This window comes from Amphibalanus amphitrite, unplaced genomic scaffold, assembly GCF_019059575.1.
Source record: "Amphibalanus amphitrite isolate SeventyFive unplaced genomic scaffold, NRLGWU_Aamphi_draft 000215F_arrow, whole genome shotgun sequence".
NCBI classification, from domain to species: Eukaryota; Metazoa; Arthropoda; class Thecostraca; order Balanomorpha; family Balanidae; genus Amphibalanus; species Amphibalanus amphitrite.
In genome coordinates this window covers 262,822-290,198 of record NW_024881710.1, presented here as the reverse complement: position 1 = coordinate 290,198, position 27,377 = coordinate 262,822, and the positions used below count along the sequence as shown (strand labels likewise).

The 27,377-nt window shown below is 50.5% G+C and overlaps 1 protein-coding gene across 1 annotated transcript; it reads left to right on the top strand.

Moving 5' to 3' along the window:
• The first annotated feature begins 1,399 nt into the window (after nt 1-1,399).
• LOC122385346 (innexin shaking-B-like) lies at nt 1,400-27,377 on the top strand. The gene is made up of 4 exons (XM_043373558.1): nt 1,400-2,068; nt 11,035-11,254; nt 17,298-17,849; nt 26,248-27,377. Exons 1-3 carry the CDS (start codon nt 1,694-1,696, stop codon nt 17,810-17,812), a joined length of 1,110 nt encoding a protein of 369 aa, XP_043229493.1. The 5' UTR covers nt 1,400-1,693; the 3' UTR covers nt 17,813-17,849; nt 26,248-27,377.

Here is a 27,377-nt window from a genome sequence, read left to right as displayed (position 1 = left end):
TTCCATGCAGACTTCGGTCAGTTTTAGGACAAAACCATGTTTGTGAGTCTTGGACCGATTTCGGACAAAAAGGAGCCAGGATTTTGGACATTGGACGGACATTGGAGACAAACCTTTTCTGAAACCGTTACTATTCCAGATCAAAATGACGAACAAAATGCAATGATAACGTCATCTGGCTATGACGTGGGCGAGAATTGGGTATCGAAAGCGGAGGTCTGTGTCAGTCGGTTCATCGCCATTACCCTTCTAAGGGCCCAGCAACGGCGCTACGGATTCGGGTAACGTCGGCTGGGCGGGGCAGGTATACGATCCTTTGTTCCAACCGTATCCGAGGCGCCTGAAGGTTTCGTGGAAGAGGCGTCATGTCTTGGCGGCTGAGATGCAGAGCGGTCGTTAACATGCCGTTCGTATGATGGTGAAAGGTTTCAGCTATGACGGGATGGTCGGTTGCCATTTTTTTTTTCGCATCGTGCATCGCTGGTGGCGGCTGCGCTTCCCTGATACTGATACTGATCTCCCAAGCCCGATACGGGCTGACCGGAAATCCAACGGCTCAAGTTCGCCGGCTTCGCACAGCGGGTAAAATTCGATCGACGCTGAACCTGAGACGCGGAGCCTGATTCACACGATGGTTAGCGGGGTGGAGGGGGGGGGAGGGGGGAGGAGGGTGACTATTTACGCAACACCTCAGGTCATTTGCGAACACATACAAAAAAACGGAGTTGTGCGGCTGTTACACTTGGTACACTTGATTCATCTTTTCTGCACATTTGGTAAAAATTACAGACCGAGGCCATGTCACTAGGCAAGCATCCTCAGGTCAAATGACCTCCCCTCAACAAATACTTATGCTTGGCCTCGCTTTGCCTTCAGCGACCGAACGGTTCCTTTGAAGTTTTCATCTATTAATGATTTATCGGTCGATGAGTATTGAGCAGTCATGGCGTCATATTTCTGTTTGCCGTTTTTATGATTTTAAGCTAAATGATTCTAAAACGAAATGTTTCGAATTAATTTTGCTGCGTAAGACGACTTCTTCTGGAGCTACTCTCAAGGGTTTTTACGCTTTATCTTCTCTCCACATGACACATGACACTCCGGTCAGTGGAAGCGGCAGAACGGTCGCTGGCTCCAAACGGACCGGAACAGACCTCTTCTGCTGCCCACACAGGGCACGCATTGCACGCTCGGCTCGCCGAGCGCGCCTTCACGCTCGGAATAGGTTCGCGGCTCGGCCGGAGCGTCGGTGTGGCCCGACAGGTCACCGCAGCCACCGGTACCGACCTGGCCAACCACTGCGCCGCCCCAGTCGGTCTCCAGACACCGCCGACGATCGTCGACGCGCGCTCACCTCCGCTCTTCGTCGGCTCCGACGACTTGGCCGGACGGACGGGTCTGCGTCGGACGGGCGGACGGACGGAGTCGGGTGGAGATCACTCTCCGATCGGCGGATCGGCGCCACCCATCCGGACACCAGTGCCGGGTCTGTCGCTCGGCCCGCGGGTCGTGTTTCAGGATCCCATTGTCTCGGCTGCGTTACCATGTTGTCAGGCGATGCTCCGAGTGTGGATTTCGTGTGACGCGCCGGCCGAGTCGTTCGTTGACCTGATGCAGCGGCGAGACCGGGGCGCCGTCAGAGCAGCAGCAGTCGTCCGCCGCGCGTCGGCCGACGCCGCCTCTCCCCGCAGCCATGCTGGACATCTTCCGCGGCCTGAAGAGCTTCATCAAAGTGAGCCATGTGCAGACGGACTCGGCCATATTCCGCATCCACTACTCGGTGACGGTGCTGATACTGCTGGCGTTCTCTCTGATCGTCACCACCCGGCAGTATGTCGGCAACCCGATCGACTGTATCCACTCCAAGGACATTCCCGAGGATGTGGTCAACACGTTCTGCTGGATCCACACCACCTACCACGTGCCGTCCGCCTTCAAACTGAAGATGGCCACGCGGCCCGGCGAGACCGGCTCCGTCATCTACCCCGGCATCGGACAGCCCAAACATGATGCCGACATCAAGTACATCAAATACTACCAGTGGGTCTGCTTCTGCCTCTTCTTCCAGGTAAGCGCTCCGCTACTCTTCCGTCAAGTAAAGTAGCGGCGTAACATCTGCGATTATTGTAGTCATTGTCGTGAAGCACTGAAGGTTATTCAAAAATGACCAACAGGAGTTTGTGCAGATTATCTGAGACCTGAGTATCTGAACTTGATTTTAGTTATTTCAAGAACTTATGGAAAAAATGTTGAGAGAGAGAGAGAGGGAGAGAGAGAGAGATAAAGAAAGAGAGAGAGAGAGAGAGAGAGAGAGAGAGAGAGAGAGAGAGAGAGAGAAGCATGGAAAGAGAGGGGCTGATCAATGCTCATTCATGCAGTGCAGAGATATCAAGTAGAATATTCAATATGAGAAAGTCGTCAAGAGGTGAGATGTAAAGAGAGCTGGGTTCCGCTCACACTAGCAGCCTTCTGGATTATTTCAACACTTGGCGCAAAAAAAACCGCTTCAAACTAATTTTTGCTTAGCGAACTGACGCATTCAAAGACTCGTTCAAGTCCGTTTCAGTTTTGGGTTATTAGAACCTAAGGCTAAGCGAACCGCATTTATGCTTGGCCGTTCTCGTTCTCGAAATGGTTTCGGGTGCAACGAGCAGCGCCTCAGCATACATAGTTTCAAGTTTCGATTGACCGTGACCGTGTCCCCCTGACAGCTCTCTGTTTGACCGCCGGATCACGTCGGATCATGTCCTTACGGATCACGATCCGTAACACAGCCCCACGACCCCCCCCCCTCCCCGGGGAGCAGCGCATCAGCACAGTGATGTGCCGCATCGGGCAGTGCTGCATTTCCGCCACGTTTTGGCAGCGACACGTATGCGGCACGTGAGCGCCGCGACCCCGTATCGACACAGTGGGTATTGTGATCGTCGTGTGCGCGTGATCTGTCTCTTCCAGTCGGTTCGGATATACCATGAGTGAGCTTGTGTGCTCTCTGCTACAGGCAGCATGCAGGCTGAATTGCGCCTCTGGACTTCATTAGTTATTCAGTTATTAGCTTTCGTCATGCAGCCCTCATGCAATAACAACCGTCTCGCATAAAAAAGTTGTGTACCTACTAATCTTTCTCCATGTCGGTACAGCGCAACGCTTGAAATATGAAGTCTCAGGGGCAGTATGTTTAAAATGGACTTTCCGTTCACGGAAGTCAACCATAAACATCAATCGTGCCCCAACAGGCGGGTATTGTAGTTAAAGGTATTATCAGGGTTTTTTCCGAAATTTCGGAGTTACTCAGTGAAACGTGTAGAAGAAGGTGGCTGAGGCCCCAATCCGAAGTCATTCGTCTCAAAATTGTCTAATTTCCAAATGGTGGGCCTCCAAAGTTGATCCGTCTGCCAGCCAGTACCTGGAGGAGGCAGTACCAAGTACTCGGATACATTTCCCTATAAGTCCATAGGCTTAACACTAGCTAGAGACTTCTAGAGATATTTTTTATGCCAGATAAGGCCGTCGCATACCAGATAAGGCCGCAACGGCCGTTCAACGTTACGTGGGAAAATGGGAGAAATCTTAAGACTTTTTTTCTCTGACGTCTCCACTCCAATATCTCTAGCGCAACTGGCAAGCGTTGTTAGCATTGGCTCGTGTCGTCGTAAATAAGATTTGTTTGACGGATATTCCGTAAGTTGAGTGTGTTGTTGTAATTTCTGAGGCTGTATGAGTTGGACGGAACGGCGCCATCCCGCCATGTGCGAAATCTGTGCGAAACAAAGCTGTTCCTATTCATATTTGAATGTTCAAGACTTGTGGGCTTTGTAGCCAGTGCGTGTAGCTTCTAGATATCCTGTGGGTTATCAAAATAATTAAAAAATTATGTTGTGTGCTTTCAAACTAAGCTCATCCCGAGTGTAATTCAAGAATGTCTTAGTTCAAGCAATTAAACTTGAAAGTGATATAGCTCCAGCAATGAAGAAGCTTGGATGGAACGTTGAATCAAAGTTACCTATCATTTGTAATGTTAATGCTAAGTGCTGAACGTTACCAATAATTCGAGACATCCGTTGTAAGATGTATGACGCAGATCAACTTTGATCAAGTGAAGAAAATAGATTTCAGATGAAATAATGTCAATGTTCAAGGCTGAGCGACTGGCAGATTTCGGAGTGAGCACGAGTGGCCTTGAGACATTCTGTTTCTGTAGGTACTCAAAATAAATAAATTATCATGTTGTGTGCTTTGAGGTTAAGTGTTATCAGTGGTGCTTCATGGTTGTACTTTGTTGTTGGTGTATGGGCATATTTTGAGCACATTGCAGCATGATATTGGTGGTGAGTAAAGCAACTGATCTCCGCAGACTTTGCACTTACTTGCAAAGCCTGCGGACTGACTTTGCAGACTGGCTGACAATGAGCAATGCATTGCTGACTGATATCATTTATTCTGTGTTTGTAGCACAAAGTACAGAAGTGGCACATACATTGTTACTTTGAAAACCTGATGTGAATTTGATGTAGAAAATTGGTGGCTGACGTTGAGTCCTTACGTATTGTGACTTGTGAGTAGTGTACAGCTGGTGCATTGAGCACAGACTTGAGACCAGTGACGTTTGTATCAGTAGACTGTGTTTGAGTCTACTTATATGGGTAGTCATAAAGCAGGTGTCACACTTCTTTTTGCAACCAAGGAGAAGCGCTATACCCAGAGTTGCTTTGTCATCCAACCTTACCCAACCAAACCTAACCAAACCTAACCTTACCTACAACCTAACCTACAGCGCCTCTCTTCGTTCGTTCATGGTTGAAAAAAAAAAACAAGTGTGACGCCTGCTATACTACTACCCTTATATGGCCTTGGTTTGAGTGTGGTGACCGAGTAAGCTGTTGTGTATAGCCATGCAATAAGTGTTTTGAAATATATTTTTGGGACAGTATTGAAATGGTGTGTTTTGGCCATCTGGCATGGATGATGGAAAGCCACTAACTCAACTTCAGGAACGCTTCTTCTTTATGCTCATCTAAGGCACAATCATCTATTTTCTCTTCGCAAGGATTGATTACTAATTCACTGTCAATTATAACCTGGTCCAGAAGGTTTCGCTGGGCCACACGGTTCATACAGATTCATCCACAGTGCTCAGCAGTGCATGTTTTCAGATTTCAACAGACTGTAATTGTTTCTGTATGTACATATGCATCATGCAAGGGTACAACAGATGCGGTATTTGGTAAGCAGTTGGCAGCAAGGTGGTGTTTGTACTTATTGGCAGAACCAGTTGAGCAGGACTAAAACTATCCTAGTTTCTCTCCAATTTACTCAGATCCGTCTCAACACATTGAACATATTGAAAGCGTCCATCCATGAAGATGTCTGCATGTATACTCATTTCCGAGAAGGCACGCTCGTCGCTCATTCATTGCCGAGCAGGCACGTGCGTGCCCATCGCCGGCGCGCATTAGCGCGCGTCCATGGCTGGGGCGCACGCGCGCGGCCATGGCCGGCATGCACGCGCGCGCGCCCATCGTCGGCACGCAACCGCGCGCGCGTCCATAGCCGGCGCGCGCGCCGCGTCCTTACCCGGCGAGAACGCCGCGTCCGTACCCGGCGCGCACCCGCGCGCGTCCACAGCCGGCACTGACAGACCCTGACCGACGGGCGTGCTGCCGTCGGCGGTCCTGACAGATGGGCGGCGGGCCCGGCTCCCGCAGCTCCGGCAGCGGGCGGCAGCCATGGTCGGCATACACGCGCGCGCGCCCATCGTCGGTACGCAAGCGCGCGCGCGCGTCCATCGTCGGCACGCAAGCGCGCGCGCGTCCATAGCCGGCGCGCACCCGCGCGCGTCCATAGCCGGCGCGCACCCGCGCGCGTCCATAGCCGGCGCGCACCCGTACCTGGCGCGCACCCGTACCTGGCGCGCACCCGCGCGCGTCCGTACCCGGCCCGCACCCGCGCGCGTCCACTGCCGGCACTGACAGACCCTGACAGACGGGCGTGCTGCCGTCGGCCGTCCTGACAGATGGGCGGCGGGCCCGGCTCCCGCAGCTCCGGTGACTGTTCCGGCAGCTCCGGCAGCGAGCGGCGTCTCCGGCAGCGCTCAGCAGCGGCGCCAAGCAGCAGCAGCGGCTGAGCCAACAGGCGGCCGCGGAGGCACGCCCCCCCCGGCCCCCCCCCCCCTTTGCACATTGTTCGTCCATGGAGATGTCTGCAAGCACGACCATTGTTGAGAAGGCACGTGCATCCATGGCTGAGCACTGAGCAGGCACGTGCGACCCCTTTGCACATTGTTCAACCATACATATCAATATAATTTACCTTATTGATTAGTGTGAGTCTTGCAAAATCTTAAACTCAGAAATACCACAAGGCAGGCTGCCTGGGTGAGTTGCTAATATGAACATAATGAACATTATACATTAGTGCAGTACCTATAAGTATCCATGCTGTGTGAAGGACTTGGCCCTCACGTTCATTCGTTTGGTGATTGCACATGGTGGCATGTGTACCAATTATTGTTCTCCCTAACCCTTCTTACAACTTTGACTAGCAAGTAGAAGCTGGCAAAATGCAAGGAGCTTACAAAGCATGCTTATATGTAGATAACTGAGGATGATTCTCTCAATTGAAGCATGATCCACATTCCACACTCAGCAGCTTCTTCTGTTCTGTTCCACAAACTAAAACTGAAATGACTCAATTTTCCTCAAAATATATTCATTTATCACTCATAAACAACAAAAATATACATTAAGTAGGTACCAGGGCAATAAAAAACATACAAGTTACATATTTTTTCATGTACAGTCCTTTCACAGCAACAATATGTAGAAACGCACCAAGACGTTCACGGAGAGCCCACCCATAACAAACTATAGTTGAAGCCGGGGCCCGGGGCTCTGCTGCAGCAGCAGGGGTGACGTACAGGGCACAGAGGTCATGTCACATCATGTTGTACAACCTGTTGTTCGAAAAACAGATCAACATTGATTTTGAAAAACTGTAGCGCTTTCTTCAGTCACTTAGGTAAGCTTTCTCGCAAGACGTTACATTAGATTCACCACTCTTGACAAAATAATCAGATTGAAACTTAGCTCTTGTGCCTGATGCACTTACATTTCAATTTATTGAAATAAAACACTCAAATTTACCCTTGAAAATTGTTGACATTTAAATGATATTAACATCAAGATTTCGATGATCAGCAAACAAGCTATTCAAATCACACCCATATAATAACTTTGGCAATGTTGATAACTCTTGCTGTCTTATTGAAAAGCAAATCTTCAATTTGTTCATATCCAAATCCAATGCCAAGCACTGAAATCTTGTTGCAAGGCCCTAAAAACAACAGACAAAAACAAAACAGTCTTGTGGAAATCGCCAGTGCGGTGCGGCGGCCTTGGCGAAATTTCCCAAGGCTGCTCTTTGTTTACATTTTAGCGATGGGCCAACTTGGCCGCCCAAGTACTTGTTTTGCGTGAGTAAGTACAATTTTGTCAATTTTGAAACGGCTATATCTCGCAAATTTCGGTACCGATTTACATTTTATGCATATCTTTAGAATCGGCAGAGTCTGGGGAGTTCATTGATTGGAAATTTATGCCGATTCCTTTCAATTTTTAAACCCTGATAATCCCTTTAAGCATGAAATAGCAAGAACAAATATGAGGATAGAGAAGTGCAATCAACATAATGATTTGGTATTCAAAACAATAAAACATGAAAACTACCTACCGACTGAAACAACGTAAGAAATGTACATGTGGTTCATACCATGTGCGCTAATTAGGTTGAGCTGAATTTAATTGAGCAATACCTCTTCTGCTCCATGGGTATTTCTCACTAAGAAACGAGGCAGGCGCAAACCCAATCTTATTCCAAATGTGTCTTGAATTTTTAATAAGGCATTGGGAGGGTATTCATATGGGTCAGGTCAAACTGAAAGGAATCAGCATGATACGGTCTACGGCCAGTTTCTTTAAATAAAGGATAATCACTATTTAATAAGGTCACACTTCAGAATCGACTTTTTGACACATGTCACAATGTTGGGAGTTATGCATATGCAGGTGACTGATCAGTCACGTTTCGTCAAGGAGGGGGGCCGTGAGACTTTGAGGTGGTTCGTGAGACCTGTGCCGCCGGGGGTCAGCCGATCGATGCACAATGACCCGCCGCCCGGCAGCCGGCACCGTGCACTGCTCACCGCTCGCTAACTGGGCCGAGGTTTGAGGCGTGACCCTATCGACCGTTCCGCGCCCGGCGCCACTTACAGCGAGTGGAATGGTGGCCAGCGTAGCCATGAGCTGACAACTCATTACAGCTACGCACATACTGGACACATCATTCCATTACAGCTACGCGCATGTGCTGGGCACATCATTCACCCGACCAATTGGCTGTGACTTGTCATAACTGCTGCATCGAGGAACGTAATAGTCACCGTAAATGGCAAGGCTCGGGAGATCGCACGAGATGGACCGAATTTCCGTCACCCCCCTGGCCATATCATCCGCCGTTTTTGGTCAATTAAGATCATCAATATCATCATTCATTTGGTGAGATGGCTATGCCGATTTCTGAGAAGTTCTACATATTTGGTCTGTTAGCTACTTTGTATATCATGTGATGTGTAATGCCCCACTATTTTTTAATTTATGTTTCTTGGTTTTTATTTTTACGATTGCTTATTGTTTATTTTGTAATATTGTTTCTCTTGCTGTTCGGTAAGCCTCATATCGATGAATATGTCTACAAGTTTGTTTGTTTTGTTGGGTTAGGCCCTTTCGGTCTGACAAGACCATTGCAGAGCCGGAAGGATGATAGGAATAAGGGGGAGACATTGGTCTGGGCAGACACCCTAGAGAGTCGCCGGGGCTGAGCCCGTCCGAATGGACAGGCCGACCAGCCCCCCAAGCACTCTCTGCACCCGGCTACGGGGTGCGCTCCCTCGGGAGCAGCGGTGCCGCTCCAAGGGAGCAGCCCGCATGAGATAAAGGTGCCTGTCCAGCCCGGGGTGGGGTTGCGGCGTGGAGGAGAAGGATTTCTGTATCCTGAGGATAGAAGCATGGAAAGGTGAGGTGTCTACAAGTAAACCGACTGATTTTCACGCGCTCTCCCTTAGATGTTTTCACGAAATTAAACAGGGTCACGCGTAGCGCTGACGTAATTTTCGACCTAACTTATCACGGATATTTACGCAAATAATGTTCACATTGTAGTCCCGAGTCACTCATTGCTTACCAGGTAATACAAAGAGACATGCAGAAGTAAATACGTCCAGATGTGCCTGCGTGCACCGACTGGACGATTGCTTTGAGCTTGTAGCCCAGGCTCAATGCTGGCCGACTTTCAGCATGCCTGTAAGTCCCCGACTCCGATGGGCTGCTAGATTTTGTCAGAAGTACAGCCTACTTTCCCGGTGCTTTATCGGCACTCAATGATGATTGTTAGGACTTCATATCCCTCACATTTACCACGAAAAGGTGACACGTTTATTTTGGCACGGACGCGACAGCTATATTTTTCTTTAAAAAAAAAATCTTATTCTATATTTTTCTAAATCTTCATCGTCACATGATTTCCTGGCAATGTGTGTCATCTGACAGTGTGTCATCGGTCCGCTGACACGTGTCATCGGCCCGCTGACGGTGCGTCATCGGCCCGCTGACGGTGCGTCATCGGCCCGCTGACGGTGCGTCACTGCCGTTCCGCGCTGGCGTCGGAGCCGGCGGCGGCTGGCGGAGACCCCCGCTCCAATGCTGCCTTTGTAGTCGGTCCAAAATGCATGTGTTCAGGGTGGGCTGCAGCGCACAGCGGCTTTAATCTCGAGCGGGGCGCGTGTTGTGGGGGTGGGTGAGGAGCTGGGCTGACCCCGCCACCCGTACGGCCGTCAGTCAGCCGTCACTAACCGACCCCGGGCCGTCACTGGGGGAGCGACTGGTGAGCCACGGCGGCAGCTGGCCCGTAACCGCAGCTCTACCCGGGCGGAAGCCGCAACGTACAGCGATTACGTAGTCAAATTACGTGTGGTCTCTGGGAACGACATGCAAACAAACATACCGCACAAACATACATACAAACACACATTCACAAACACACACACGAAACACGCACCTCCCTCGCCAGACACACACCTGAGAGCTAGTATTTACGCACCCCCAGCGCCCCTAGCGGTGTAACGGTGACGTCTCGACCCATTTATGGGCGCGGCACCCCTGATGGAGAGCACCGCGCCGGGCGCCGGCTAGAGCAGGGGTCGACCGCTCCCACTGATGACTCGATTTAATAGCGGCGCGGTGCTACCTCATATCTGCAGGGCGCTGGCGGCACGCGTACGGCGGCCTGTCGATGATTTATCTTGCGGCCGCTCGCCGCGGCAAGAGGCGGTAATTGCATTAGTGGCGGGAACTGTCACCGGGGGACGGCGCAGCAAATGGCCCTTTATGGTAATGACGCCGCCGCCGTGATCCCCGAGACGGTCCGGGGCGCCACGGTCTGATCCCAGAGATCCCTTCCAGAGCTGCAGGGCCGACCTAAGAGGTTCAAGAGTGAGGAGCTGTTCTAAGAGGCCTCATAGCCAGGGACCGACCTGCAAGGGTCCCTTCTATGTAGGAGTCCATCTAAGAGCTCCTTGGGCCAGGGGCCGATCCCAAACGTCTGGGAGCTAGGAACGTGTGACAGAGATCCCGGATTCAAAACTTGGTCTCAGATTTTTTTTAGAGCCAGTAACGATTAAAAAGACGGCTCGAAGAGATCCCACATATCCCTTTTAAATGTCACGAACCGATTTCAGGGGTTTCTTTCAGAGACGTGGACCGACCCTATAGCGATCTCATTGCCAGGGACCGATTCAGAGAACTGCCGGGTCCGTGACCAGCGTGTGTGCCTGGCGTGCGTGCTGTGTCATTTGTGGTTACCTCGAGCGCCCGGTTCGTGCCACTGCGCGGTGGCACGTGCTGAGGCCGTGGGCGAGCAGTGTCCTGTTTGCTGTCATGCAGTATTCCGCGCTGACCTGTGATGCTCTGTGTGCCCTTGTAGGCCATGCTGTTCTACATACCGCGGTGGCTGTGGAAGCACTGGGAGGGCGGCAAGATCCACGCCCTTCTCATGGACATGGACATCGGCCTAGTGGCTGACGTCGAGAAGAAGCAGAAGAAGAAGATGCTGCTCGACTACCTGCAGGTCAACCTGCGGCACCATAACTACTGGTTCTACAAGTACTTTTTCTGCGAGCTGCTCGCACTGGCAAATACAGTTGGTAAGTTCTTGCCTCGGTAAAACTTTCAAAAGTGGTAGAGCATGGCTGTCACGGCTGAACTACACCAAATAGATGGACTGTCATGCCCTTCGAGACAGTTCTAAATACGCCTCATTTTAACACCCTTCCGATCCCATCCTGCACTGTTAATACTTAAATGCACGGAACAGTCATACTAGCAATATAAGCATTATGACATGAGCTAGCCCGTGTGTTATTGTTTTTTGTTTGGACAGCTGCATGCTGATATCTCAACATTGGCCATTGATTGGTGTAAGGGAGCCATAAAATCCGTTAAACTTTTCATCAGTATGGTAGTTAGGTAAACAGGAAGCCAGGTCAGTAATATAAACCAGAATCGTGGCTACCACAGCAAAAGAAAATTATTCCCCCTCCATCGAATTTCGAGATGACAGTGCTATCGAAACTTTGTCCTTTTCGTTTTTATTTCTTATGCCAAAAGAAAACAAATTTTTCATGTTTTTGATCATTTTCACATTAGTTCTGACTCTGATGTCTACAAGCATGCCAACCATTCAAACTTCTATGAACCTTCTACGGAATATGTTGATCTTTATTGCAAAGCTCTCTTCTACTATTAGAAGGGAAATAGCACATTTCACCCCATGTGTGTTCAACTGTTCAAGGATGGTGAAATGTTAACCCTAGAACGCCTAGGGGGGGGGTTGTATCAACCCCCCCCCCCCTGAGGTTTTTTCGAAGTGCACGCTAAACGGCTTGTCGTAGCGGGCTGAAATTTTCAATACCCTCTGGGGCAACCTTTGCGCATCTTTTGCCGAAAAAAATTGATCGGGTCATGTCAGGTCACGGAGTTATGACGTCATAAGAGGTACAGCCTCCGGCCGGATTTTCACAAACTGAGTGCCAACGCCCGAGGTTTCCTGCCGGTGGTACGGACATCGGTTGATGGATCGTGATGAAAATTCCCATGCATGTTGGGGCAAGTATTGGCTATCATATGGTATAAGAAATTTGACCGGGTCAGGTCAGGTCACGGAGCTATGACGTCACAAGAGGAACAGCGTCCGGTACTATTTTTGAAAAGCGCCCGAACCACTATTTTGCTAATTCTTGTCACCTCAATGGGAATATGCAGCAATATTAGCTTCTATAGAGAGCAAATGGACCTCCCAAATCCAAAAATACAATCAGATTTCAAAAATTTAAATTTTGATTTTTCGAATTTCTGCCGCCGACTGTGACCTTGCCGACTTCCGGCGCTCCCAACGCGCAATTTTTAGAGCTAGGGAAACGAAATACATACCAAACGATAGAGAATTGATCAAGGAACACGATAGTGAAGGTTTCAAGTCGATATCTCCCACCGTTTTGCCGCAATCGCCGCCGAAAGTTGAAAAAAGTCTATTTTTCCGAAAATTTGACCTTTGACCGGTCAAAAGTAGGTCAAATGTTGACCTAGGACCCAAAAATATACCACCAATCGCGAGATCTCGTTGAGAGCAATCCGTTGGTTTTTTCCGCTAAGCTCTACGACCTTCCGTTTCGAAACGCCAGGGGGGGTCGTAACAACCCCCCCCCCCCCTGGTCGTTCGTGTTATGAGAAATGGCCTGGTCGTGCGAGGGTTAAGAAATATGATATCTTATCATTTGAAATGATGTTTCCTTTTTCATCTAAAAAAAAAAAAAACAGTGAGCCGCTAATTGACGTTGTTCACATACTTAGGCTTGGAGGAAATCAATTCTTTACTCTGAGCATTCGGTCAGTGACTCATCGGAGAGGTTTACAGCCCAGTCGGGGTCGGAGGGGAGAATTTCATTACTGGCGACGCAGATAGAAAGGTGGTATCAGACTAAGTCAACAAAGTGTTTAGTGCTAACGACTCCCCAAGACGCTGCATAGATGCGGCACGTAGAATGAATAGGATGCGTGTGGTCTGATCCAACGAACAGCGGACTTTGCCGACATAGTGTCAAAGACAAGAGTCACACCGTTCCCGTCAACCAGCCGCCGTCTACAGCCTCTGGCCCCGCCAGTCAAAGCCGGCGCGGGGACGCGAGCCGGTGCGCGGCGTGGCATGCGGCACAGCATCACTCCAGGCGTATGACGCTAGAGCCATCTAGCGACAGGATAGAAAACTAAGCGGAGGCGATGAAAGTGATCGTGTTTCCTTTGAATGTGCGACTTGCGATACCAATGATACAAAATGAATGAGCAACGAATTAGGTAGACACATCTCTCGACATTCTCTTGTCTCCTTTTTAGTAGTGAAAATGTAACGTTGAGCCATCGATATTTGCGATTGGTGCACCGTAAACGTAACTAACACCCTGGAATAACAAAAGCCGTTTTCGAAGCAGAGTATCCAAATGTTGTGGAACACTTAAAGCTGTCAGTCTTTCCCGTTAGGCAAACGAGAAGCATTTTGGTGCGATAATGTTTGATCATTAATCATTGAACCAATAAAGCCGTCCTATTTACATAATATGAATGCCAGTCCAACTTAACACGCGCAGTGGAAGGGGGGGGGCGGATTTCGCCCACCCCTCCTGTTTTTCGCCAATAACTCGCGCCGCAAACATAATATTAATGTGAAATTTCGGCTACCTGTCCAGAATTGAATTGCGGATCTTCTCGTGCAAGAAATAAGAAAATCGGTTCACAACTTTTCTAGTAATAGCGGTGTAAAGTCAAACATCCTGCCGCCGCGGCGGCGCGGCGGCGCGGCGGCCGGCGCTAGCCGTTACGCGCCGCCTGAATTGTAGACTGTGCCGGGGCGGAACGGCTCCGTCTTTACATCGCGCTCCTTACCGCTGATTATATTAGATTCGCGTCAAATTCGGTGAGAAGACTGAGAAATGTACAGGCAATCATATGGTCAAAGAATTTTGAAAATCGGCCGGTAACAATTTGAGTTATGAGTGTGTAAACACAAAATTGTGATTGCCGCGTTTCCCGCGTCGGCCGATCCCGCTTCAGCCGGCGACATCTTACCCTTAGCAGGCTTCTAACTGCCATATTTATTGTTGGATTATCTAGCAATTCACCATACATACTCACAAATGTTTGTTCTTTCGTATAGTGAAAGAAAAAAGAAAATCGGCCGGTAACTTTTTGAGTTATCGGCGTGTAAACGCAAAAAAGTCGCTAATATGGCAGATTTGACCACATTTGACCTCATTTGACCTTGAAGATATTGACCTAGGGTCATGAAATTCACACACAACAGAGTTCCCCATGGCCCCCACCTACCCTCCAAATTTCGTCTTTCTAGCTCCAGTGGGAGCTGAGATCTTAGGGGGGGGCGACATCCGCCCCCCCCCCTTCCACTGGGCGTAGTACTCGCAACCCTTCCACTGCGCGTGTTAAGAAACTAGCGATCCCTTCGCATATTAAAAAGTCATTGAGCGAGAACAATTGGCTAAAGCGTTACAAGAAAGCTTCAAATGCTTATAACGCCGCCAGTAATAGACCGATAAGCCTTTCGCCGATCCAGACAGAGTGCTGATGGCGGCGGTTAGCAATGTAAATTGGCCTGACATCTGGCCAATCTGGGTGGATAAGCGGCGTGCTGACCACCTCTGGCACGGGATCAGACACGACACGAGTGGTGTCAGATCGCCGCCCGTTTATAGGACGATCCCCCTAAAAATAGCCGCCGCGACAGGGGTGCGAGGGTGACCTGCCCGTCACCGCACCGGCCGGCCGGCCGGCCAGATCAGATGGCCCATCCGTTAGAACGGTGGGGGCATATCAGAGCGGATGTCGGCTGGACCTGAGCTCAGCCAGGCTTGACGGGAGCTTCAGAGGAGTTGGAGCGGCGCTCAGCTGGGCTCGTCGCCGAGCTCAGGGCGAGTTGGCCGCTGGCAGACGCTCGGTCTCGTGATTCAACGGTCAGCTCGTGCCAAGCGTCGGCGGCCGGCCGGCGCGCGCAGGGAGCTGCCAGGAGCTGCCGTCCACCGACAGGACAGTAGGCGACCACCGGCCGCTCACCGGTCGGACGGGTACATAGTTCCCACTGACACTCCTTCATCTACACTGTATTACTGCGGACACTCCTCCATCCATACCGTCCTACCGTGGATACTCCACCAGGCCAGACCATTGACACTCAGTCCTGCACAGTGCACGGTGCGCAGTGAAAGAAAATCGACATAACACTGTTACACATCTCCTGAAACTCTTTTGCATACAGTTCCAGACCCCCAAAACTCTGCCCCCCCCCCCCCGACCCACACACAAACACTCACTCCCTCCCATACCACAGCCTGTCTTCACCCCCACACACTGCCCTCACCCAGATGTCTGGTGCGATCCTGGACCACCCTGCACACCGCACTCTCGGCCACCTTCGACGGACCAATCTGCTGAAAGGTTGGCAGTGCTCGGCGACTCCTGGCTCCCTGTCTCTGCCATCGCTCAGCAGCTCGGAGGGCTCACACTGTTTGATATAAGCCGCTGCGCCCTCAGCCGGGGAAGGCACGCGCCCTCGCCTCCTCCGCCGCCCGCCGCCCTCCGCGTCACCTAATTGATCAGTCCATTACGGGGGCGGCCGCGGCACTGGTCAGAGGAGCCGGAGCAGAGACCGGCCCGCTGACCCCTGCACTCGGCCGGCCAGCGCCGCTCCCGGTTTAAGGGCTGTTTACACGCGGCCGTTCGCTGTCGGCGGACGGCTGCCGGCGCCGGCCGACAAAGGTGGCACGTGTAAACCGGCCGCTGGGTCCCCGGCGCCGGCGATTTATTGAACACTGCCCGACTATCATAACATCCTGTCAGCTGCGCTGGCCGCCGGCGCCGGCCCGAGTCTCCATAGATGATCACCTCAGGGTCACCCAGAGGGGTGACATTGCGATCGGACGAGCTCTGCACTGCAGTGGCCAATGCATATGCATGCAGTTACATATTGCAAATGGGTGTATGCATGAATTGATATTTATGAGCAAGGCAACACAGGTGGTTAGTGGTGTAGCAGTATTTATGTTGATCATATTGATGTCAAGGTGAAATGGAGTGTGGTGCCATACCGAAAAAGCATGCATAAAATTTGATTTTTATTTGTCACCATTTATCGTCAAACAAGCTTCGACCCTTTCGTGGCACTCCCGCTCGCTAAGTTTCGAAAGATGTTGCACTAATCACGACAGCACTAAAGTCCCTTTCCACCCACCCGTAACTCCCAGTTTCTCTCTCTGTCTCTGTCTGTCTGTCTGTCTGTCTGTCTGTCTGTCTGTCTGTCTGTCTGTCTGTCTGTCTGTCTGTCTCTCTCTCTCTCTCTCTCTCTCTCTCTCTCTCCTCTCTCCGTCTTTCTCTCCCTCCTTCTCGCGACCGTCTCGTCCTTGCCTGGCTTGGCGCGCTGCCCGACAGAGAGTAAAGCGGAACATTTGATTCATTTTTCTTCCCCCCCCCCCCTCATGTAGAAACCTGATGTCGCTCACTTAGCCAGGGTAATGAGAAATGTGTATCGTGGCCGCCGATCACGGCGGCTCGTCTCTAATCCGCCGGGGTGTCCGGACGGAGCCATTTCTCACAGGCACCCACGCCAATCTAAAATCTGTCGCTTTTTCCGCAGAATGGTCGCAACTCATTACGATTATGGCTGTCTCTCCGCTATTCATCTGTGGCAGCTGTCTGTACGATCCGCTCGGCCCGGGGACGACGTTTTAGGATTAGGGGATTCGTTGTCGAGCTTTGGGAAGCCTAGAACTACTTGGATATTTTCACTTTTTGTCAAATATTTTTGGGAAATATTTGAAAACCTGATGAAATATTCAAGGAAAAGAAGTTTTTTGAACCATCATACAGAACACATGAAAGCTAAACAAGAAATTACTTCACACGTTCCCAGACCCACTACCCATGAACAAGAATTAGCCAAATAGCTTCGATAGGTAGAATGCCATTTAAATATTAAAGCATATTGCTGATTGCTATTAGCGTTGAACAACGCCGCCAGTTAAATAGCATAACTATTATGTAAAATAACGAATTGTTGCATCTTTCCTCTACAGTTGTGTGGTCCCAGTTCAAGCTCCGACTAGTAACACCCCTCTGTCTCTCTTTCAGGCCAGATATTCTTGATGAATCGGTTCTTCGATGGCGCCTTCATGACGCTGGGTCTGGACGTGATCGCTTACTCAGATAAGGACCCGGACGAGCGCATAGACCCTCTCATCTGGGTCTTCCCGCGCATGACCAAGTGCACGTTCCGCAAGTACGGTCCGTCGAGTAGCATTGACGTGATGGACGTGCTCTGCATCCTGCCGCTCAACATCGTCAATGAGAAGGTGTACGTGTTCCTCTGGTTCTGGTTCCTGGGACTGGCCGGACTGACGCTCATCAACAACGTGTTCCGCGTGCTGCTGATGCTCAGTCCGCGGATGCGCGCCTACTTTCTGCACGTGCGGCTGCGGTTCGTCAGCCGCGACGCCATCAACGTCATCATCCGGCAGTCGCGGATTGGAGACTGGTTCCTGCTCTATATGATCGGTCAGAACATGGACGCCAGCATCTTCAGCGAGGTGATGAGCGACCTGGCCCGCCGGCTCGGTCACAAGGGCAAGGACTACTCGGAGGCGTGAGGCTGGACGTGCCGCCCGGCTCGATTCGAATGAACAGGTAAGTGGCAGGCGCCGGATCGCTGCTCAGTGCTGGGGCAGTGCTTGCACACGCAGACTTGGAAACGCTACTGAAAAATATATGTATGACATTTTTGGAGGCTAAAAATATGCAGCAATAACCTTCGTTCAAGGTTCATAGTAAAACCGTTTGTAGTGAAACTAACTTATTCATCAAAACACATGAACTACTTTTGTGTTGAAACTTGTAACAATTTAACGTTTTCACCATTAACTATTTAACTATATTAGCCGTTTTCACGACGGTCTATCTGGCGAATGCACCTAATTTGACCAAATCTGTACCAAAAAGGTATGTTTTACAGCAAAAATATCTTCAAAGTATGAATTCATTTCAGTTTTTATCAATGATAATGTCTGATACAATGACAAAGAAGGCATATAAGCAATCAGTGCAACCATAGCTGATAGCTACGAAGAAACACACTGAACCTAAGTTGACTAAATCTGCACCAAATGCGACTAAATGTGCACCAGATGGCCGTCGTGAAAACGGCTATTAACAACTTCAACGATTACCGATTGGGCGAAGGTCATTGCTGCGCTTCCAAAATACAAACCTATGCCTAACTGTTGCTCTTTTACGCTCGACCCACCCGTCCTACCACCATGCTTCAAATTAACTACTTTGCTTACCTTCTTATATCACATCATTGCCTATATCATAATGTTTACATTACATCATGTCATCACCTTGCATATTTATTGGTATAAATTAAATGGATCTAATTAATTTTCAATTTCGTGACGTAAATAATGGACAGTTGACACTAGCGAGGCGGATGTTCCTCACCATTGCAATGGTAATACAGCTGGCAATGGAATGCTAGCGAATGCTCCGGGCGCCCAGATGATACAATCCAACCAATGCATTGGTTGGATTGTATCATCTCAGATCTCTGTATGTACCTACTCCCCAACAACCACCTGGTCGCCGACAATCGCCCCGCTCACCTTTGATCGTCTTCGATCACCTTGCTCACCTTTGATCGACTCCGATCACCCACCCGTCTGCGATGACACCTTGTCAGTGCAACCGGCGACCATCACGCGGTGGGCGTGTGTTGGCCGGATTTCCTGTAACAAACCGGCACTTTTATCTCAAGTCCGGACCGCCGCGCCGGGCGCTCGTCGAACAATGGGCCATCAGTGTCAAAGCCATCCGGGTGGCTCGTCTGTCAGCCGCTCTCGACTGGAGTGGGGCTATCGGGGCCGATGGCTGCCCCCCTGTCCACCCCCCCCCCCCGCGGTGGGGACTGGGAGAGGATCGGGGGGAGCTGACTGTCCTCTGCCCTATCCGTGCCACGAGACGGAGTCTCTCTAATCCAGCCGCCGACTGGATCGGGTCTGATTGATGGCGTCGTCGGCTCTAATATCCCGCGGCGTGTTGACGTCGAGCTTGCCACGGAGTCGGATCGGCGGTGGCCGTACTGTCATGGTGATCTTTTGAACAGTTAACTTTTCCACGAGGCTCCGTCATCGTTCTATAGCAGCCTATATTCAATGCAGCATGTTTAGAAGGTATAGAATCCACGGACCAAAATGACTTCCGATTGAAAGATTTGCGCTTTCTCTCCGCACTCTAACAATGTGAAGAACATTTTTTTTTATAAATAGAACGTAGGTACATACCCTTACAGTTCACAGCTTCATTCCCTCCACTAACACAAACTCAGTATGACCCGCCAGGCGGAGAAGAAATCCTAATTTTATTTTAGTTTTTCCAAATTTATTCGATTACACTGTGACACAAAGCTCCATAACATTACCGAAAACGCACGCTTCCAAGCATGCCGAATGATCCACGGACATAGCCTCCTTCGCTTGTGAGATATCGCATAGCCATCGGGATTAAATTGAAGACCTGACAGTGACACCATCGCATTAAGTTTCATTTATCACCGGACGCCTGTCTCAACTTTCAAAGCGAACGCGAGTAAGCAGATTGTACCCATTCTCATTTTTATTTCCCACACAGCCGTCCTCAATTGTCAATTCCCACGCAGCCGCATGCAGCTGCCGCCGCGGATGTATCGATGTCGGCTCGACCCGAACCGCGAATATATCCAAAGCTGAATGGCTCAGAAGCTAACTTTTTTAGAAACAAGCACTTGACGTTTATTACGGTTTTGGTGATGGACAATGCAAGGCGGACTGGTTAGGGTGCCTATGTAAAAGAGTAGTTGAATTGTGGAGTCGCGATATAGGTATTGGTAAAGGAGGCAACAGGAGTCAAGAAACGTATAGCTCGTGGAAGGTGACAGGAAAAGTGAATGTTGGAGAGGGTGGGAAAGCTATCTTTAGGAGAGCCTGAAAGTTGGTTGTAGGGTTGGTCAAGAGGGCCGGGAGGAGAGGGAGCCGGGGCAGCTGACCGGCCGACCACTGCGCGTTGTTACCGCCCCATATGCCGGGGGATGTCGTTACTACGTGAGGTGTCGCGCTGACACCGGCGTGGTCGATGTCTCTCGTCCATTGTCCGTGGCGGTCCCTTTGTCGCCACACCGGTGGTGATTGTCCAGCGCCGCCACGACGGCAGAGCTGTTTGGGCCAGCGAGGTGCCTTACTCAGTGCAGTGCGCCTAATCAGAGGTGCCAATTTGATGCACAAGGATGATCCACGTTTCTCAATGTTTCCCAATGCGGATGCGCACGGCGTTTAATGAATCGGAGAACTCTTACCAATGCCCTTCCTAGCCATTCGCCCTGGAAATGCACAATAATAAAGGAGCGTACAATTAATAAATGCGGTCTTCATATAGCCAGTTACGCTTCATCAGATCCAGATGGCTGACTGTGGCCAATCGTAAAAGAAACATTGGGCATTTGTCTTTCACTCACTGACATCCGATCGAGCAATTATCTCTTAATTATAGGCGATCGAAAAAATCGCCCTGTGGCATCGGAGAACCACCCCCGACCTCTCTCATCTGAGATGTGTACGATACGACAACGTATGTCACTGTCTCGTACCCCTGTTGGTTCGACTGGGCGCCTCCGCCCCGGCTCGCCCGCGGCGCTCTGGCTGATCAGATCAGCCACCGATCGTCAGGACTCATCGGCCTCCTCCTGTCGCCGGCCGAACAGGCTTCAAACATCATCCCGTGACACATGTCCACAAGTGGAGAGTGTCCACGGCGCGTAATGGTCAAGCGCGGGTCCAATTCCCCGGGAGAGTCCCCTTTGTGTGGCCGTATTAGATGGGGTGAGGGGATAATCGCAGGGGACCAGAAACCAATAACAGGCTATATATTTAAAGATAACCGCATTAGGCCGTGCCTATCACTGACAGCTAAATGAAGTTTGGTGAGCAGACGCGGTCAGGGGTCTCTGGACGGGTTTGTCCAGCTGAAGGGAGCAGTTTGGTCAGCAGAAGAGTGTCGGGAAGCTTTGGGCAGCACCAACTGAACGAGGAGGTGGCTTGCAAGCAGCAGCGGCCACCGGATCAGGAGTTCCTGGACTGCTCCAGCGGAGGGGGTCGTTTGATGGATGATGAGCGGTCGCAGGATTATTCAGCTGAGGGGCGGGAGCCGGGGTCCATGATCGGCTTCAGCTGCGGATGTGGACTTGTTCTGAAGGATAGGCATGTCCCATCGCACAAATGTAGTGAGTATTTAGGCATTCACACTAGAGACGAACAGGCACCAATCTGTGGACAGACATTACCTTACTATAATTATTTTTTCTTTCGGTCGCATTGTTCCTGTCTTCCCTTTTAGATATGTGTTTTTATTCAGCGTTGAAATATGCCGATTAATTGCTATCATTTTTAGCGATATTTTGGAGCGTAACGCTTAAAACATTCTGATAAATCGACAGGAAATTATCATGAATCTGTTACTGCTCACATAGTTATAGGTATAGACTGAGTTGGAAGAGTACACGACTCTATGAGATAGCAATAACTAGTCATCTCCTAACATGCACAATCATATTTTGGGATGAATTTGAAAAACTCGTTAGTGAAGCCCCCCGACTATGCAGGGTATCCCGGCTGCGTGAGCGGTCCGGACAGGGCGACGACCGGTGCCTTTGGCCCGCGGCATCAGCCCGCGCCTGTATATTTGTGTCGGTTCTCCTAGACAGTGGGACTCATCACAGTCAAAGCCAACGCGTAAACACACACCGTTTTCACCCAAATAAACGGACCCCGGTCTTCTGCGCCCCGAACCCTCGCACCTGAGGCGCGTGGACCCAGGAGTTTTGGTCATGTGATATGATAGAAAAAAGCAGAAGAGCTGGACTAAATCATTGATTGGCCACCCGGCATGTGTTTGTGTCAGGAGGAAATACCAGAAACTTTCCCGAATGTTAGCGATTCGCCTAGCAGAACGTTAAATAAACCACCCAATGCAAATACGAAGGCCGGTCGGAAGTTTTCGACTAAGTAGTGACTGGTCAAAAGAATTCCCTGTATGTGCTAGAACTGTGAGTGAGTCAGTTGTGTTATGCAGAGTGATCCTAACCAGAATCCAAATGTAATATTGAAATAACTATTTCGTTGTCATGCCTGTTTGTTGTTCGTCTGAGAGGCCCGTGCCGTCGCCGCTGTCAAGGTCATGAACCAGGTTGTGTACCCAATTTTGATTATCTTTCCCTCTCCTCTCTCTCCTCTCTCTCTCTCTCTCTCTCTCTCTCTCTCTCTCTCTCTCTCTCTCTCTCTCTCTCTCTCTCTCTCTCTCTCTCTCTCTCTCTCTCTCGGTGTCATGGCTGTCTGTTTGAATGATTATCATGTTTGTGTTGGCTTTTATGCCATATAGTTTCGGGCAGAGCCCAAGGTCAGGCCAGGTCAGGTCATGCTCCTTTAGCGGGCATGTCCATAAGCCCCAACATCGGCCCCGCGCCACGCTCGCACCCTCTCTCGAGGGCCGATCGCGGCGGAAGCCGGCCGGTCGTCGTCAGCGACGGCGCGTCCGAACCACCGCGCGGGCTCGGCTCGAGTTCGGCCGCTGGCGGGCGGCCAGCGCGGCCTTGCGGCAACTGACCCACTATGTCGGCCGGGCCCGGCGGGCGGGGCCACCGGCTGTATATACATTGGCATCGCGGCCCAACACGCCCGCGCCGGCCGCAGCTCTCTCCGGCACGGCCGGCTCACCTCTCCCACCTGGAAAACTCATCAATCGACCAGAGCGGGACTCGAAATGTTCAGTGGTTTCGGATTCTTGGAACACGTTGGCCAACGTTTGTCGGCAATGGTAGATACTTATATCCGTACTACATATCGGCATTGATAACTTCACAGCGTTGGAAGTTGTAGTCTCAAAAAGTGCCAAAGGTGTTCGTAAAATGCGGCCTTTTAAAACTTATTTACAGTCTTACGTCGAAGTACTTTCATTAGGTTAAATATCGCCCAAGAGAAAGAACAAATTTCGCGCGTCGAACCTTTCAACTGTAGTCGTTTGACTTTTTCCAGCGACGTTCCAAAACGTCGATTTTTCGAAGGTGTCTGCGACTTATGTTGAGTTGAAGTTGGAAGGAGATCAAAATATTTTCGAATAAATTATGACATACTGTCAAACGCACCGATCCTCACTGCACCATCGAGTGGCCAGTTTGGACGAGGTCGTTCAACCCGTTTCCCGTTCCCATGAAGGCAAACTCATCATGAGGGGATTGAGTTTGGTGACATAATTCTGAAAAAAAATCGAAGCATGGCATTGAAGAGCACATGTTGAAACTAGTCGGGCATCGCTGTCTCTTTCGGCGGTCGTCCATACCAAAGTAAGTCCGTGGCCGTTGAAAGGGTTCATCGGACGCCCTCTAGCAGCGGCAGGCACGATCCGCCGACGGCCCGGCCGCCCGCAGCTTGGCTGGCACGCTGAGCTCCTCTCGACGCACCGTCGTTCTTCAGCCGGCGGCGCTATCGGCACCGGTGATAGCCGACGAGCGGCACCGTCACCGAAATGAGGGCGCCCGCACCGCCGGCCGTCATCAGAGCTGGCTCCAACCGAACCGCGGTCACTGCTGACGCAGACGTCATTTGTGCGTGCTGATATGTCGATCACGTGAAACATTCGTAGTCGCCAGATAACACCGACTATGGATAGACTGTAATATTGTTCGAAATTTAAGTTTGCGCTTTTCTAAGTTAGTTGTACCTATGATGCACCTTAACATTAGATTTGAGTTGAGATAGGCAAAATGGGGTCCCTGGCTCACAATTACCGGTTTCGGCACTCACAACATCGAGAAATGCCTTAAATCCGAAATATTGAATTTCAAAATTGCAGCATTTTGATTCAGAGGGGCTAATGTTAGGAATACCCCTCTGAATGTGTGACGTCAGCGCAAATATCTAACGATTTTTAAATGTTTGACTAAAACGTTTTGTAGCACGCGGTGGTATATGCTATTTGCGCGCAACAACTGCCGCAAACGCCGCACTTCTAAAATAAAGTCGCTAGAAACAGCGGAGATCCCAAAAAAGTAAACAAAAGTAAAAGTCTAATATCTTGAAAACCGGTGAATATTTTTCGGTGAAATTTGGTAGATATTCGTTTTCGCTCTTTCTGAACCGAGCGACATCACTTTCATGCCAATTCATAAACTTTTTCGAAGGTGGGAGGGTCCCTTTAAGACGTTAAAGTGTGCGTTATAGGATTTCGCCAATAGGTAAGTGTTGCGGCAAATATAAATCAAGTAGTTCTCCGCTACAGGAAAAGGCTCCTGCACGTCTGGGTCATTTGACGTCTGGGTTAGAACCAGCTCAGTAAAGCCTCCCTCAGATAAAAAAAAGTCAAAATTCCGTAATCAGCAAGCGCAATTTAAGTTTAAGATGTGTACTGCACAGAGCGCACCACTTTAGTGAATCCGAGCAGTCGACAGAAGAGCATTCCGGTGCGGCAGGTTTCCGTGACCCGCGGACGTGTTCCGAGGAAGGATGACCTGCTGTCAGTCCCACTGGTCTTGAACGGAGATCGAACGCCGCCGTTTTACCTGTCGTCGGCCAGCGTTTTATAAATATCTGCCTCGGGACCTACCCGAGTTGCCGTTTTTCCGCCTCCTGAGCCCCGGGAGGTAAATTTCCGACTGAGGTGTCTAGAATTCCCGCTTTGAGATACAGTGATTGAAAGTAGAGACAGTGCTTGTCCCATTGCGTCTAAAAGTAGAGATAATGCTTGTCCCATAGCGTCACTGTAAAGGCTGAACCCCTGTTTGGTAAGCTACAGCATTCGAGTACCCATTGCAAAGGTCTGACGGTAGGTATGTTTGTTGGTTTGAAAAGGCTGGGAGAACCGGAGAGTGCATTTAGCTGGCAGCTGCCTGTGGGAAAGCAAACAATTAAGTGATGGATGCCTGTCCGTTTTAAAGTGTTAGGCGCTATTTCCGGAACAAATGTGTGTTGCACGTATGCCGTGATTTGTAAGTACCAGTTTCAAACGGAATAGGAAAAAACGTAAAAGAGAGAAAGAACCTACTCGTAAGCTAAATGAGAACGATTCTAACCACTCGCATGGTCAGAGCTATATGTACGTACAGTCTGTCTTAAAAGTACCGCGCAAAGTGACGGTGGATCCATCAAGCCTGACCGAGGAAGGGCCTGCTATAATTTGAAAGTCACCGAACCAATGGAGCTGGGGAATGGACGAGGATGTCCATTGCTTCGGTGACTCAAATTTGGCAGTCCTTCATCGGTCAGGCTTGATGGATCCACCGTCACTTTGCGCGGTACTTTTAAGACAGACTGTACGCTCGCCAGTTCCCCACCATATCGCCAAGAACAATTTCGACGAAAGCGGAATGTTACAGCGTCGCTCATGTTTCCACTGACGAGTTATGTTGCATGTGAGTGACCTCGTTCGAGCCGTGGGCAGTGGGTCGGTGGCTCGCGTGGCGACCTCGGCCGACGGAAGGCGCCGTGCGGCCGGCGGTAACCGGGCGGCAGTGGGCCGTCCGTCGGCAGTGGTGGTCGCCCTGTCGGCGGCCACGGCACTGCTAGGTCGAGCCGGAACGGCGCCCACTCACGCCAGCCGGGCCGACCAAGACCGACACGAGCCGTGTGCTGACACGCCACACTCAGTAGCGCCGCCGTGAAGTGCTGGTGCCGGGAATGAAATGGGCCGACCAGATTTAATCGCCCCTGCAAACCACCGAATTTAATCACAACAACGAAGATATGCATTTGAGCACTACTTTGAACATACGTTTTCCAGCTGCCAACTGCATGATATGCTTTCACATCCATCTACAATAAAATGTATTATTCCCTAGCGCAGTTTTTTTCGTTAATTTGAACAAGATGCTGACCAGGGACCGAGATCGAGGCACATCCAACGTCCGTAATCCGTATATCATCCTCCAAACGAGAGAGGAAAGAACAATAATCGACCGTCTCCTTTTATCGCATTCCTCGGTGTAATACCGTTTTTGTTTCTCCGGCAGATGAGCGAGATGGCGGACAGCGGGGACAAAGACGGCGAGCTGAGGTGATCGGGCCTGCGGTGCCCCACCGACCACAGACCGCGGAGCCCGTGTCAGCCCCGGGGCGCCGTGTCACGTGCCATCTCTCGGTGCGGGAGGGAGCCGACCGCGGCACCTGCACGGCACACACGCGCGGGGAGCCGCCACCGCCGGCAGCTGTGTGCCGACCCCATCCCATTTATATGTGTGCATGGCAGACGCGCGTGACTAAGGGAGAGAGAGGTAGATAGATGGATAGAGGGAGAGAGAGTCGGCCAGGACTCTGGAGGCGGACTCTGTCATGCGAGCTGTGGACTTAGCTGGCTGGGACTCGCTGCAATAGCTGGGACTGTGTGGACTGGGCTGGTGCGGCGCTGACCAGTGCCAGGAGCGGGAGTTTGCGCTGCGTCTCTCATCTGTGTCATTGACAGAGACTGTCTCTAGTGGCTCGCTGGCCATTCTGTGAACAGTGAGTTGTTACGTTCCAGTGTCGGCAGGCGCCCTGCCGGCTCACTGCCGAACTCCGAGCGGGACGGGGCTGGTCGTCCGATATATCAGTACACGTAGCTAGTTTTCCTACCCACGACCGGCCTGCCAACTGGTCCATCTGAGGGGACCAATTGTGTGCCTTCATGGGTGGCGTCGCTAGTACTGGTCTCTGTATAGCGCAGCTGGTTTAAACGGTGCAATGCTGGAAACATGGAAATGGAAATGATAGTCAATCGATTCGCAACTGATAAAAAAGGGAGGAAGTTTTCGTGGTAAAACGCCGTTTATGTCGGTTTGATACGCTGTCAAATCTAATCACTGCTGGTCCTGACTGATATTATGCATACTCTAATCATCGTGCCTCCCGATTACATATCTTGTGTAATCTCGATCACGACTGCTACCGGCGAGGTGTCTGACAGACTGCCATCGTCGATACTGCTTCTTGGATATACTGCGCTACATCACCGACGCTGCCAATTGGATATGATCTGTAGTCTGAGCATCCTCGCTGCCAGCTGGGCGTAATGCTCTTTTTTTTTCTAAGCAACCGTCCAACCCAGCTATATCTTGTCACATAACTCTGACTTTAGGCTTGGGTACTTTGATCATCATATGTGCTG